The 15,966-nt window shown below is 30.3% G+C and overlaps 1 protein-coding gene across 2 annotated transcripts in view; it reads right to left on the bottom strand.

Annotated features, from left to right (window-relative positions):
• LOC107454802 (sodium-dependent proline transporter-like) overlaps positions 1-15,966 on the bottom strand; it is a 136,999-nt gene that overhangs the window by 10,528 nt on the left and 110,505 nt on the right. For both annotated transcript variants that reach the window (XM_043042520.2, XM_043042519.2), the window contains exons 5-11: positions 15,666-15,819; positions 13,259-13,391; positions 7,652-7,786; positions 5,860-5,963; positions 3,582-3,819; positions 2,380-2,508; positions 343-442 (exon numbers count right to left, since the gene is read on the bottom strand). In XM_043042520.2, the coding sequence (XP_042898454.1) occupies positions 343-442; positions 2,380-2,508; positions 3,582-3,819; positions 5,860-5,963; positions 7,652-7,786; positions 13,259-13,391; positions 15,666-15,819 (993 nt within the window). The remainder of the gene's footprint in view (positions 1-342; positions 443-2,379; positions 2,509-3,581; positions 3,820-5,859; positions 5,964-7,651; positions 7,787-13,258; positions 13,392-15,665; positions 15,820-15,966) is intronic.

Below are 15,966 nucleotides of genomic sequence, written 5' to 3'. Positions count from 1 at the left end.
AACAAAACTGAGAAATAAATATAACAGTGTAAATGAATTTTATAAAACACTTTAAGGTATCATGAATAAAGTTACCTAATTTTACCACATTTACCAAATTTTATAACAGATTATAAAACCATATTTTATCTATAAAAATTTCCGATCTTTTCGGTGCTCGCATAGAACTAGAAATACGGGAAATTTCACCATATTCTGGTATTTTATATCATACTTTTTTCTCAACGTGAAAACAAGGGAATTTCAAATTTATACATCATGTCTGACCCCTTGTTGGTCAAAATATGCAAATATCAAATCCGGCCATACGCAATATTTGAACGGCCCCTGAAAATGTATTACCATAATTCCAGGATATCAAAAGACATTCACAAATCGCTATGATCAGAACTGAAAAATTGGCCGCATACTTGTCAAACAATTGGAGCCAATAAACACCAGCCTAGAAGGGGAGAAAAACGAATTTATTTTAAACAGTATTTAAAAATTACATGCATGAAAAAAGAGCTTTAATTGCAATTTCTAAAATTATATAATACGAAAATTAGACCTAAAACATGCTGTTGCGGCGATGATTCAGTACAGAAATGGTGCAAATGACAAGAAAGACCAAATTTAAGTATCAAATTTAATAACTATAAGCAATTAAACAAGATAATTTGATGTGGGATTTCCATTTCCTGCCAAAAAAGTGATAGATATTTATAACTTGGATGATTGATTACAGCGCCCTCTATTGGTGTGGTAGAAATGCGTAACAAATGCAGTCAAAAACAGAAAGCAGAGTTCTGACGTCACAAGTCACAAAAAAAAGAAGATGAAAGTTGTCAAATTTATACCAGTTTTGACTTCAGGAACCCCACTATGCAATGGTTAGTGAAAATTAACCACGACCCAACGATCCAATCATGACGCGCCTGCATTCTGGCCTGACTTGAAGTTGCCTTCGCTGGGTAACGATTTTCTGAAAGCAGGTTAGGAGAATCAGAAGTGAAAAATCGGTTTTTCGTTCGTATTGTGACATCACGAGCCAGATATCAGGCTCGTGTAAATATGATGTTACCATAGGATGTTACCCTGGATGTTACGTAGCAAACTTTCATTACGCAGTAAAGAAGAAAGAGCCATATTACTGTTTCTTTTTAGATAAATTTCTTTGAAACTTTTACAATTGTGAAATGGCCAGGGAGTAACGTCTAAAACGTATAAGTCTGAAGCATCTACGTTATACTTTCCTGCCTTCCAGCAAGACCGTAAATGAAAGATGCATTAGCGATGAATTATATTTCACATATTTAATCTTGTAAATAATAGATATAAATGTTTAAAAGATTAATTATTCATATGTCATTAAAGTAATAACAAAGTCATTTTAATATTGATACACTTAAAAAAAATCACATTTGATAATAGCGATTAGTATGTATGCGCTTCCATAAGGTCATGTTACAATTTTTATGAATTATTGGAGGGAAGGTAGATAATTTCTTTGCTATACATTTTTTTAATTATTCGAATGAAGAATTAAAAAATATTGTAATAGAGCTCAATAATAATATTTAAATAAGGGAAACAATGTATTGAAACTCTAACCGACCAAGGCAACCCAATGGAGAAATCCAAATTTATAGAAAATATTATATAGATAATAGTCAATGCTAATATTCAAAAATGTAAATATTTCTGTAGCTAAAATTTAGAAACTTTCCTTGTTTCAAAAATAGATGCAGACACCGCCGATTGTTTCGTGGGTTATAATTTTTAATTTTTGCTTTTTCACCCTCCTCTTTTGCAACTTTTTTTCCTCTCAAAAACTTTTGATAGTTCTATATCTTTTGACTTCCATTTTCTTACTGGCTGATTTAAAGTATTTTACTTAAGCAAACATTGTTCATTTTCAGTATTTTTCGTCGCCATTTTTTGGTTAGTATTTTTGGCCTGAGGATCATGTTTTAGGGCATCTCAGAAACTGGTTTCAGTTTTAAATTTTGGAATAAATTGATTTGTGAATTTTAGTGTATGGCTTTTACCTTTAATGTCATAATCGCAAGGTTTTTATTTTTCTTAATATTTCAAAAATTTATTATTTCGGATAAAGGAGGGCCTTCTAACGTAAGGTGACCTCCACCCAACTTGATATATAAACTAACTTTTGATAGTTTTAAAATCTCAATTGTTCTGATCAGTCACAATATGTATTGTTAAGAATCTGATAACTTTTACATTTTTCTTAACCTTATCATAAATTGTAACCTCAAACGTGTTTAATTGATTTTTAGTAAAGACTTTAGTGGTATACATTGGTTATAACACCCGGTAAAACTATAAAATAAAAACTTAAACAACGCACTCAAACTGAGACAAAATATTGTTTCTTACATTTGTTGTAAATATGATTCCACCTAGATAACCTAGGATACTTAAAATAAAGACCACCCATGTTTTCTTCTCTCTCAATGCAGGAAAACGATCAAGTATTGCTGTTGTAACAGTCTCCAAAAGTGCAAACTGAAAAAAAACATTTATAATTGAATATTAAATCTTTGTAAGTTTTTTTAAAAGTAATTTTGCAATCAACACATTTCTTCAGATTTTTTATCTACTTATGGCAAAAGAGTAAGATTTTTCCTTTACAAAATTCTGTGTAACGAAAAGCTATAGCAAACATTTATAACTTTTCATTTGTAATATATACTAATGGTATTATGGCCTAAATCTTTCTGGAAGGTGATAATGAAAAATCTAGAAAGAAGTGGTCAATAAATATCCGCCCTCATTGTTTTTTGTTACCTTTAACAATTAGATTTCTAAATATTTTCTGATTATAGCTAACTAACTAAATTCCTCTAAACTCTATTTTATGTGCAATATTGTTTCTATCAATGCAATTACAATATGAAAAACTTTGCATACAACATACAATGCAATAGATTTAATGAGATTATAATATTTAATGAAAATTAAGTAAGCATAATTGATATTATTAATGTGATTGTTGATTTCAAATATAATATATCAGAATAAAGACATAAATAAAGAAATAATCCTAAGTAACTAACATAATTATTCATGTAAAATTAAGAGGTAACTCACAATACAAGAAACTGGAATATTGATAATTTTATTCTAAGAAAATTATCATTGGAATTTATGTTATAGAACTATAATTCAATGCTATTGTTAGAGCTATTATTCAACAAGAAGCATAACTAAAGATCTCGCAGTGGACTGATTGTTAAGACACGGTTCCCAGCAGTACACCGAAGTTAAGCATCACTGGATGCGGTCAGTGTGCTGGTGGGTGACCACCTGGATCAGTCTGCGTAGGAATAGAGGGTACGCTGTATTGGTCCTCGTTAAACTGTTCTACCGTAAAGTGCTCGATTTCACGTGCGGGTCGTCGGGCTACCGAAGCGGGAGTACCATCCCCTCTGCAGAGGATCAAAATTGTGATGGCATGTCCTCGGATCATCCTCAGGGGTGTTTCCCAGACCATCGCCAATAGCCCATTGTGCAGCTCTAGTGCGACTAAAATTAACAACAACATAATTAAAGTCTTTATTTGTCAAGACAAAACATACCTGGCTGTCAAGTCCCAGGGTGAGAAGCATGAAGAAAAAGAGGAATGCCCAAAGTGGAGCTACAGGTAGTCTCGCAACTACCTCTGGATAGACAATGAATGCGAGACCAGCACCTTGGTCAACCACTCGATCAACTTCCACATTGAGCTCGTGAGCCAAGTATCCAATAACTGAGAATATGACGAAGCCAGCAAAGATACTCGTCAAGACGTTGCTCACGGACACGATAAGTGAATCCCTAGAGAAATATGAATTTTTAGAAACATTTCACAATCTATGCCACAAATTGGCAAATTAGCCAAACATGTACATAACTGCTTACCGGTATTTTTTACAGACTTATAATAAACATTTAAAAGCATCACATTTTAAGAATTTAAAAGCTAGAATTTAATAAAGAGAATATTATTTTTAACTCAATAAAGAATAGTAGAAAAACAATTGTTCTGAAATTAGTGATCGAATTTTTATGAATATTGTTTGAAAAATTACAATACTAAAAAGAAAATTCATAAATCTTTAATATACAGTTAAGGCAGGTCACACACTAAGGAAAGCAAACGGTAAAAAGGAGGCATACATATGGCGAATTCCAATACTTTTGGTTTAGGATGAGCAGAGGTGATGTGCGCATGCAAAAGCATGAGAATTTGCCTCTTGTATGTCTCTTACTTACACCTCGCTCCCTCAGTGCATTGCTTGACTTGGGTAACGAACTCGAATTTGTTATATACTGGATCACAGTTTCTTAAACTATTCTCCACGAAGCATTTAGTGTTTCGCAAAGCATTTACCAGAACTCCGAGAAAAATCAAGAACGTGTTTAAAATTAAGAAATTATGAATGGAAAATAAAAAGTTAAATTAATTCTTAAAAAAAGGAACTTTGGAAAATTTCTTTTGATAATATGATATTTTGTGCTTTTAGTGTGTAAGGAGAAAAAATTAAGTATCTATTGTTCATCACCGTTCAGGAAAAGGAAAATTTAATGTATGGAGAAAAAAAAACGTTATTTAATGTGTCAGTTTTTCGTCCGTTATTCGATTCGGACATATTCACTCTTAAAATCAGCACTAGACTATATTATCCACACCTTAGTCTAACCTAATCCGAATTCCCAGATAAGAATTTCTAATAGAGTATGCGTTTATCGAAGCCAAATAAATTTTTTTAGCAAAACTTATTGTACCAAAATAATAAATTGTGAATCTGTAATACTTGCCTAAAATTTATTTATTTATTTATTTGTATATACTCTTGCTGTTAGCAGTGAGAAATAAGTCTACAGCAAAATATTTAAATGGAATTATGCTGCGTGCATAAATGGCGAAATAACACAGCATTGCTATTAATATTTTGTCGTTCAATTTATTAGATGCAGCATTTACAATTTTAAAGGTGCTCCGTAGCAAAAAAAATTTTTGAGATCATCTGATTTAGATGCAACTAGAAACAAATTAATTTTGCTGGTGAGATTTTGATCTAGAACACGTGATAATTTCTTACCCTTGCAAGAAAGGTGTAAATTTAGCTATATTCTCGAGGTCATAAGGTCACTGGCATGCTTAAGTGATTTTTGTACATTATATCAATTTTTCCGATCATTGACATTCAGGCAATATACCCATGAAATAAATCGACATTTGAATATGTCAGAGATTTATTTTTGTTATATTTCATATCCAAAATTACTTTTTTTTTAAACTTCAAATTTTACAATTTAAACAATCATTCGGTCACTAAGCATTTTTTCCCCATTGTTATTCGTAATCGCACTTAATGTTAAATTTAGGAGAAACATTTAAAGTCAATATTAAGATAACATTTAGATTTACAAATTATATTTCTTGAATTTAAACAAATGTTATCTGTTTCGGCTTCATATTAAATTGAGCTTAATATTTATAATAATGACCTTGAAGACTCTAGATTCGTCTACTCTCTCAAATCTTTACACGCTTTTATGTTTGATCGTTACTTAGAAATTTTTTAGTATTGTTCCAATTTTAAACAGACTTCGTTATACATAGTATTCTTTTCTATAGTCAAAATCTGAATTAATAGCAAAGAATAATTACTACACTATTGTAATACAAAATGAACAAATTAGCGACTGAAAGTATTTTTACAAACTATAATAACCCTATAAAAGCTTAAATTAATTTTCGTATTTATACTAATTAATTGCGTCGTAAATATGTGCTTCATTTCATTTTCTAAATTATCATAATTAATAAAAATTACGTATGTTAACTTAATTTGTTGCCATATCACTTACTTGTAACAGTTGTTGTGGAATTTATTATAGGAAGAAAGAGTAATGAGACCACCCCAAGCTGGACTCAGAGCAAAGAAAATCTGGACGGCAGCGTCACCCCATACCTATGCAGAAAAAGTTTCATAAATATATCTATACATATATTTATGAAATGAATTATAAATGAATTATTTGAAAAAGGAATTAGATAAATATGTTCATCGTTAGAAATGTTAAACAAATATTTATATGTTAAATATAAAAAATTTAAAAAATATCTCCATAATATAAATAAAATAAAGCATTACAAATACTTTTTTTACGAATTTAAGTATTAAAAAGAAAATTTGTAGAAAAAATATATTAATTTTGCCCACTTCTCACAAAGAAATGTTTTTACCAAAATAAATTGTTAATCTTAACAATATTTAATAGTTCACTATGTCTGTCATCTGTCAGCATTAACATTTTTTCTCTAAAATTATAAGCTACTCTTTTTGATGAAGATTGTTCAAAAATATATAAATAGCCAAATCTTATCCTCTCCTCCTCAAATAGGTATTTACTTTATTTATTTTATATCCATAGGTGAACAGCTGATTTAATTTTTGAATTTACGACAACTAATGCTAAACTCTGGAGCCTAGTAATTTTGAACCCAATCCAGAAGACCAAAAAACTCCTGGATTAAGTATTTTATTTTATTTTATGACCGCCGTTGAGCAGTCTACCCAATTTTTGGGTTTACGGCTACTAATGCTCAACGCCGTAGCCTTGTAATTTTGTAAGAAATTTGTCTTTGTGGAGGACTTTATGATGGAATCAACAAGCATTTGCATTACATGGAAAAAATAAACATTCCACAGTTAGCCTGACGGCAAGGGGACTCTAACCCATGATTCATCTACCACTGAGGATATTTTGAGTCGTAGGATATTAGGGTATGGAATTTGTTTCGACCAGCCATGACTGACTTTCGAACCTGGATCACCTTATTCAGAGGCAAGCTACTATACTTAGTATACTAAGTCAACACGGCTCGTTGTTTACTTATTAAAAAAAGCAGAAAGTTGAAAATGTTAACTGAATTTCTAATGAGGTAACGGAACTTCTAATGAGATTCTTCTTCGCTTTCTAATAAGGTAAACCGGGTTCGAATCTCTGCTAAGGCTGGTCGATACTAATTCCACACTCAGCTCTCACCGACCTTAGGGCTGACTTAAAATATCCTCAGTGGTTGACAGATAAATAGATTGAGTCCCCTTGCCGTCAGACTATCCGTCAAAAGCTTTCGTGGTTTTTCTCTCCATGTAACACAATGCCGGTTACTTTCAACAAGAAGTCCTCCGCGAAGGAAAATTTCACTCAATACTTGATCCCGGAGTTTCTTTGTCGTTTGGATTACGTACAAAATTACGCAGCTACGGAGTTGAACGTGGATAGTCGTAAACTTAAAAATTGAATCGGCTGTTCAACGATAGTTATAAAATATATCACTAAATTGAATTTTTTTTCTAGAATATTAGTATTCACGTTTTTTTTTCCTCTTAATATTTCTTGATATCATTCATCATCAAACAATTTCAAAGATCCACTGTCTCCATCATGTCAAAAACCCACTGTTCCCTATAAGAATGTAATTTTATATGGTAAAGCAAGAAAGAAAAATGTTAGAAATCGGTCAAATAGTTCGGAAGAAATGTACAATTCTTTTTGAAATTTGGCAATAAATTATAGTTACAAGTACTTAAGGAATTAAAAACAATTTAATATACAGATTATGAATAAGTAATATTCAAAAAAAGTATATTACCTGGGCTGTGAGCAATCGACTCCAATTGGGTGTGACGTAGAAGATTATTCCTTCTAGTGCACCAGGCAACGTCACTCCTCGGAAGAACAGTATAATCAACACCACGTATGGGAACAACGCCGTAAAGTAAACCACCTTAAAAAGGTATAATTAATAATCAATTTCTCAATGTTACTTTAAACAGATATATATATGTTGTACAAACTCATTAGAAACATGCAATTTCATTTTAAAATCATAAGCTAACTAAATGAATTTGCCTTTCAGCTTTCTAGTTATATTCCGTCGGTGGTGTGGTGGTTTAAAATAACACACACACCAACATTTAACCCCACGCCTATGCCCCTAAAGGGGCATTTATTGGTTAATGGTTAAGGTTGGGAGACAAGACAGATACTGTAACCTCCTTAGAAATTAGCAAGTCTTCATACAAGCGGGGAAGATTAATCAAAGATGAAAAAATTCTATTATAAGCTTCATATAGAACTAAATTTTTGTCCCACCGAACGAAATCAATATAGATATAATATTGATATAATATCAAACAAAAGATAATTTTAATAAAATCCAATCCTCCACCTGTCAAACAATTTTATAGGGGATGAATGAAAAATGTCTTGCTAATTTTAGGGCACAATAACGTTTGAAATTAATAAAGTAAATAAGTTCTGTTAAACATAATTATTCTAATAGACTAAACATGCATACAGCTGCATGCATGCCTTAGTAGAAGATAAATTTTTCCTCTCTTAAGCGTAGTTTTTACTCTAGGAGATAATAATAGGATATAATCAAGGATATAATCTAGAATATGATCAATAATTTGTGCAATTCAATCAAACATCTGTCATCGAAATGTTTATCAACGAAATAATTTGTCATCTAGTTTAGATAATCCATTCTAACAAAGAACGGCTTGGAGAGATGTTTAAAAGTACTTAAAAGAAAATAATAGTTAGAAAAAAATAGTCTCCACAAAATTACTGAAAAACGCTAGTGTTTAACAGCAAATAACTTGGAAAAAAAATTTTAAAAGAAATTTTATAAGTTAATATTTAAATTAAGTTAGCTAGCAATTTTATCAATTGAATAATTAATTCAAAATTAGGTAATAAATATTAAGTTAACTTTTTAGATAAGTTTTAATGGTTCAAATCCAACTTTATCAATTAAAATATTTACTGTTTACCAAAAATTTCGATTCCACTAAGGAAAGAAAATATTTCGTCGATTCTAACATTTTACAGTTCAGACAATGTTCTATAGATGGCAGCACTAAACTAATTTTATTTCGTTGTTTCGTTCATAGATGTCAGCACCAAAAATGTCATGCCAAAAAATTTTTCTTCTAACTCATAGTGACAGAAACATAAGAATAACACTTTATATTTAATTAAATTGAAGTAATTTTTTTCCTCTTTACAATTTACTGACGTTTTAGTAGAACTAAAATTCAATTACAATGGAGCTATAATGTTTTTTTGAAAAATAAATTCCATGAGATATTATTGGTCCTCATAAGGCATTTGTTAAAATAAATAAATAATTAACAAATAAATGAATAAGAAAAATAAGAAATAAATAATAACTTGATTGGCTTCATTCCGAATCAAAAAATGAATTTTCAACCGCAAGATAAGATACAATTACCAGGGATTTCAAGCTTCTGTTCTTTTATTTAAATATTCCATTTTGTTTTTTATAATTTTTATCATGTTTCACATAAACTTCGTTTTATTACTGTCTCGAAATCTTAGAAATAGAGGCTAATATATTGCGCTTTCTTAATGAAATGAAAGATTCTTAAGATTAGTTGAATTTTAACATAATTTTTTCTAAAAATTTAATTAATTATGGATTAAATTTATTAACTTAAAAACATTATTATAAAATGTAAATTTTGGAATTTTTATGAAAAAAATTTTGTTTTTTAAATGCATTTCTAAATCTAATTAAGCTATTTTTAATATGTTACATAAAATAGATTTTTTAACTAATTAATAATGTTTAAAATAAAATTATAAATTGCTCTCGTTTCCTCTGATAATTAACCTAATGTTATAAACTAATTTTTGAAAATTGGGAGTGCAAAACCCAATGATGGGAAATAATCTGAAATGTTAAAAATAATAATATTCTCAAATAATAATATTCTCAAATAATAATGTCAAATATTACTACAGAAAGCAATCGTTAAAAATAAATAGTCAAAAATAAATACAAGGTGATCTTAACTCCAGGCTTGTATCTTTAAAATATGTTTGAACAGTTTAAATAATATTTGATAGATGGCAGCACATAGCTTACAATACCTAAAAGGTGTAAGAGATGAAACAAAGTAATAAGTAATTCTGGATTCATTCTCCTTCGGTATGGTGACAAAGGGGAAATATGTTAAATTCTAAATAAGCTTTTAATCCTCTTTGTTTTAATTTTCACAAATAAACTGATGTGGGATATTTATTCAGATATGATGTTCTATATTTATTTTATATGTGTCTTCGAAACATGTAAAATACATGCGCGTAAAAGACATATTTTATATTCTCTAAAGTACAATTCTGCAATCAATATTTTTTTGAAATGTATTGCCCATTTTTCTCTTCAGATTTTTGATAATTACCTTTGTTTTGTGTAATTTACATTAAAAGAAATATTCAACATGATTAAATGGATATTCAGGAGTATAAGCAAGAATAAAATTAAATTTTTAAAAAAAATCAGTATTAAATAGCTTAACTAAAGCCACAACGTAATTCTATTGCATTGCATTCTTGAGAAAAAGTTCATTGTTTTTTCTTTCCTAATATAATAAAACGGTATAGTGCTTTCAAATGATAATTTGCCGTTAAAAATTTGTTAAATAACAATAAAATTAATATTATTAGTATCCGGGACCGGGATATGAAAATCTAAATTACATGCCTACGGAGTTGAACATTAGTCGTAAACTCAAAATTGTGTCGGCTGTCCTACGACTGTTACGACATTAAATAAAATTCCTTCTACGACGCTAGCAAGCATGTATTACTGGTGGTCACAATTTTTAACATTTTTTGTTAATACTGTATCGCTGAATCGAAGCATTTTACGTTCACTTTTTAAATCTATATGTATTTTTCCCCCGTGCAATTTTTTTTTTGTGCAATTTTTTTTTTATCATAGAATCACCCTGTTTAATTACCAAGAAAACTGCGTGCAACAAAACTAATGGTTACAACTGTAAGTGTATAATAACTAACCAAAACAAATAAATCTCTCCTTCCCATTTAGGGTAAAAAAGCAAAGGATTCCTGTTTGGGGGAACTATTTGGACATTGCCTCTCTTGGCAAAGCGATGCTCCTGACAATTGCCCTTTGAAATCTCTCGTTGACAAGACAACCTTCAAATCACCAGAGGACCGTCCGATTTAACTGTGCAGCTGCAGACATTAGTGAAAGGCCAAGAAATTACAAGAACTACAGGATTCTCTAAAGTGAATCCTGTAATGCTACGTGGTGTCCTTTATTATTCGTCTTTATTCTAGACGTCATTTTTATCGAGCAGGCGTGTATTCTCTCAATTTATCATCACTTTCCAACCCTATACTGACAAGAGAAATTTGCATGGTTTGCTAAAACCTATCATACCCTTCAGCAGCAACCATTAATTTTTTTACACCCTTTATGAGTGTAACCTTGAGAATATAATATAATTTAAATTAATCAATTACCATCGACACTAGAATTGATTACTTTATAATATATTTTTGGATACATACTTCTGGTTCTTATTATCAACCCACGATTTGATTAGAGGGGTTTAAGGATTTTAAAATAATTCATCTCATTACTTCATAAAACTCCAGCTTTTTAAAAATGTACAAATTTCTCAAAAATTACCGTATAACAATCAAATATTTTATCACTAATTTAATATTTTCAGATTAGAATTGCATAATTTAAGAAATATTGTGCTCTCTGCTATCAAAGAAAAATTGATGAACACAGTGTTTTGATTTATTTTTGCGTTTTAAAATTTAAAAATGTAATAAACGCAAAGCTTTGCCTCTGGTTTTATTGCAAATTAATCGTAACTTTAATTTCTAAATATAGATACTAATGATATCTCTTCATAATTAAAGAAAAAAAAGTGCTTTCTGAAATTAGCTGCATTAGTCGCTTATAAAAGCTTCTTAATTTTTTTCGCAACACCTAGTATTTGCACCTAGGACAATGTCTTCAAACTGATGTTTACTTACCGTGTCTTTCAAATTTGTTTATAGATAATATCCTTAATGAAGAACTCCTTTACTCAACTATCACTTTCTATCACCAGCTATCATTATCATTTTGTTTTTAAGTAGTACTTTTTTTTCTAATGTTAATCCAGAAAACGCACGAATTCAAACTTGATTGTTCTGCCATATTATCTGAAAAGTATCCGAATTAGGTTTACAGAATTAGGTCCCCTACCCCTGTGTTTCACAGTAAGTTTCGCAAACCTTAAAGTCGTCGTTTCTTAAATATTTAACAAATATTTCGTCGGTGCTGTTGTGTAAATTAAACTTATTTTAATATCTAAAAGAATTTGAAAAAAAATGTGTAAAATCAAGGTATAAACCTATTTTTATTTTTTGACGTAGCTGGTTATTTTAGTTATGGTTATGCGTATTTTTCAACTGAAATCATTCATTATTGCTCATTATATATTGACTTAGATTTTTGGAATTTACTTCACAATTTGAAAAATTCGAATAATTTTGTTAATGACCTTTTTAGTATTCAACTCTTTCCTAAATTTTGGAAATTAGTTTAGTATAGTTTCAATATCTAACTCCTGCACATCTGAGGTTCTTACACTATTCCTACTGATGATAATATTTCTAATACTCTTCCTACTGATGATAATATTTCTCATAGATGGTGCTTTGATTATTGTTGTATTAGTCAATTCAGATTTAATTTAGACGCTGCAACAATAACACCAAATATTCTCGTTATTAAATATTTTCAGTTATAGAGTGTGCTTTCAATAATATGATCTATGAAATTCATAAAGAATGAAGAATCATTTATCTGACAAGGTTTAAAGAAGTACGACTGCACAAACACACACAAACGGAACAAATAATTAAACTCCGAAAATTGACACCTACTATATATGTTTTTAATCTTTCTTCTTTCATTTGATTATCTTGTTCCCCTTTCCCCTTAATCAAGCTACTTCTATTTTTATTGCATTTTGTTTCGTAAATTTTCCTCAGTATCTTGTTTCCTTCTCTCATTCCGTGTTTTTTAAAGAAGGGACTGCATCATGGAACCAAAACCATATTATGTTTAAGTTGCATCACTTAGGTTTTATACACGTTGTTTACATGTAACACATGCCAACGTTTATATTAACCACTTTTGGAGTTATTCTTTGATAGTTTATAATAATTTTTAATTTATGCTTAGTATAATTATTATTTTTGAGAATAATGATCTATTCATATTAGTAAGAAGTGTTCATGAATATTAGTTATCAATCAATGTGTCTAATTAAGTTTAAATAATAATTAAAGCTAATTAGCATAATTTATTGGTGTTAAGAGTAAGTCATGAAGTTGTGTATTAATGTCTTACCTTCCCAGAAGACTGAACGCCTTTACTGAGGCATAAAAATACTATAACCCAGGCTAATATTAAGCAGGCAGCAAGCGTCCATCGGACTCCGCCAGTTTCTTCAATTCCGGAAGACTGACCAAGAACGTAATTTCTAACGGAATAAAACAATGCATATCCAGTATATAAAATATAATTGTTTGTCATTTTAATATCACAAGTAATAAAAAATTGGAATATTACATAAAAGGAAGAAGGAAAAAAAAGCCATTAATAGCAAATCTAAAGTAAAGTGTTTTAGCATTATTGCCGTCGTGCACTCGTTAAGATACTTAACTTTTTAGAAATGTGGTTATTTCCATGTTCAGTTTTAGCATAATTAATATTTATTTTCAAATTTATTTTTAAATTTATTTTTTTTGAAACAAAACAAACAAATATAACTTTATTGAGAACAAAAACACATAAATATAAAGAATATAAATTCGTCGTCAAGAGGAAAATCCTGTCCAGGCGACAAAGAAAAGTAATACAATAAATTTAAAATAGAAATTTTTATTAATATATTAATATTTTAAATTTATTTTACACCGAAGAGCCATTACATTATGACCACCCTCCATCTATAACAATAAGCTCGCCCAGGTTGGTTTCTCGCCCAGGAACAATGTTTTCATGGGGCACATTAGGACCCATAAGCCACATAGAACAATCCCTGACGTCTGTAAGCTACTTGAACATAGTTGCAGACCAGGTTCACCCATTCATGGCAACAGTTTTTCCTGCGGGGCATGGTGTTTACTAACAGGATACTGTACCATGTTATAAGGGTCGAATCGTCGTGGATTGGTTCGAGGAACATTCCAGTGACTTTCAAGTCATGTCTTGGCCCCCAAATTCACCTCATCTTAATTCAATAGAGCATTCGTGGTCCTACTTGGAAAACCAAATTCGTGCTGCCACGCTACCCCCCCCCGCAATGTGAGGGAATTGCAGGATCGACCCGTTGGTGAGTGCTTGGTACCAGATACCTCAGATTACCTATCAGCACCTTGTGCAATAAATGCCACTGTGGGTGCTAGCAGTTTTGAGGGCTAAAGGTGATCTTACATGTTATTAGCAGGGTGGTCATAATGTAATGGCTCTTCGGTGTATATTCAGCAAATTCTGAATTTAGCAAGTGATGAAACAAATTATGAATTAGAATTGCTCACCATTTTTGTTTTTCTTTTTATTGATAATGATATGATGCGATCAAGAGTGTTGCACAAATACATCTTAGTTTTAATTCTGGGGTTAAAACTACTAAAGACTACTAAAAATTATTTTCTTAAAAACAGTAAATGGACATTAACACATTATTTACAGTTTTTATAATTTCACTTGATCACAATAAAGTAATTAGATTCGAGACTATTGGATCTGAGAACATTAAACGTTATATTTATAAGGTTTTTATTTCAATAATCCCCATATGCCAAAGGAACAGATGAGAAAATATTAAATTGAAATTTCCTGTAGCAATCTTCTATATTTGAACAACTATCAGCTATGACTAATGGGCTTTTTTGCCAATGACTAGACTAACGTCTTTTTTAAGACTAATGGCAATCAAAAACAATTGAAACTTACAAAGCCATCAGGTATATATCCCTAATAAAAATTTGAGTGCTTATGTGGTTGAGTGCTTAACTAATTTTTGTAACAAGACCCCATCTTACAGACATGACAGACGATGAATAAAAATGTAATAAAATACCATTATTACGATGGGATGAATTCAAAATTGATATTTCAAGATATATTGATATATTACGCAGTCCTATAACTAACACATGTAGCTCGAATGTCAGACGTTGATGCGTATCATGGTTTGGTTTGTATGTATAGCTGGACAAACAGCAGCTTTTTAATCCTTACGTTTTGAAGTTATTTATTAAATTGTCCACATATTTCATGTTATGTTCCTCTTTCATTACAAATCGAGAGTGTTAACTTTTTTCAAAATACAAAAAGTGATTTAAGAAATGTTTAGAATTTTTATAGTGTACTCTAAACCTTTTATTGGTTTGTCAAATATGTTTTAAATTATGTCGTAAATAAACAAATTAAAAAAATGTGTTTTTTAGTTTTTTTCTGCCTCTATTTTCTACTTTCCCATCATCACTTGAAAAATTTCACTCAAAAAGTACAAAAGTAGATCTTTTAGGACAGCTTTAGGACAAAAGCAAAAGACTCGAGAATCGGGGAGAACTGACCCCGATCTGATATAAGTTTAAAGCATATTAGAAGAAATTAAGCAACGTTGAATGCTTTCATGGGCCTTATTCGAAATCTCCAATTGCTTTTTCCCCCAGCACATGACATTTCTAGTTTAGCGAATGTTACAAAAATATTCAATGAGTTAAACAATTGAACTTATACTTACTCAAAGTATTCACCGGCTGGAGGTTTTTTGGTCATGTATTTTACGAGTGAACTTAGATTATGAGCTATGGAATAATTTCCATCAAAGCAGGTGCGGTTGTAGTAAGTGCCATTTTTCTGCATACAGTCCTGTGCGTCATTATAGGAGTAGCAGGCTATGAATAGAAGAATAGGGCATTTGTTAGCAACCGCAGAATGAGCTATGAATTTTTTGGCTCCTAATTGCTTTTAATAAAATCGGGTTAAGAATGAAAAAAAAGTATTTATCAGAAATAATAAATATATATTAAATGATTCAGGCT

This window comes from Parasteatoda tepidariorum, chromosome 2, assembly GCF_043381705.1.
Source record: "Parasteatoda tepidariorum isolate YZ-2023 chromosome 2, CAS_Ptep_4.0, whole genome shotgun sequence".
Taxonomy (NCBI): domain Eukaryota; kingdom Metazoa; phylum Arthropoda; class Arachnida; order Araneae; family Theridiidae; genus Parasteatoda; species Parasteatoda tepidariorum.
This window is presented reverse-complemented; position numbering and strand designations above follow the sequence as displayed.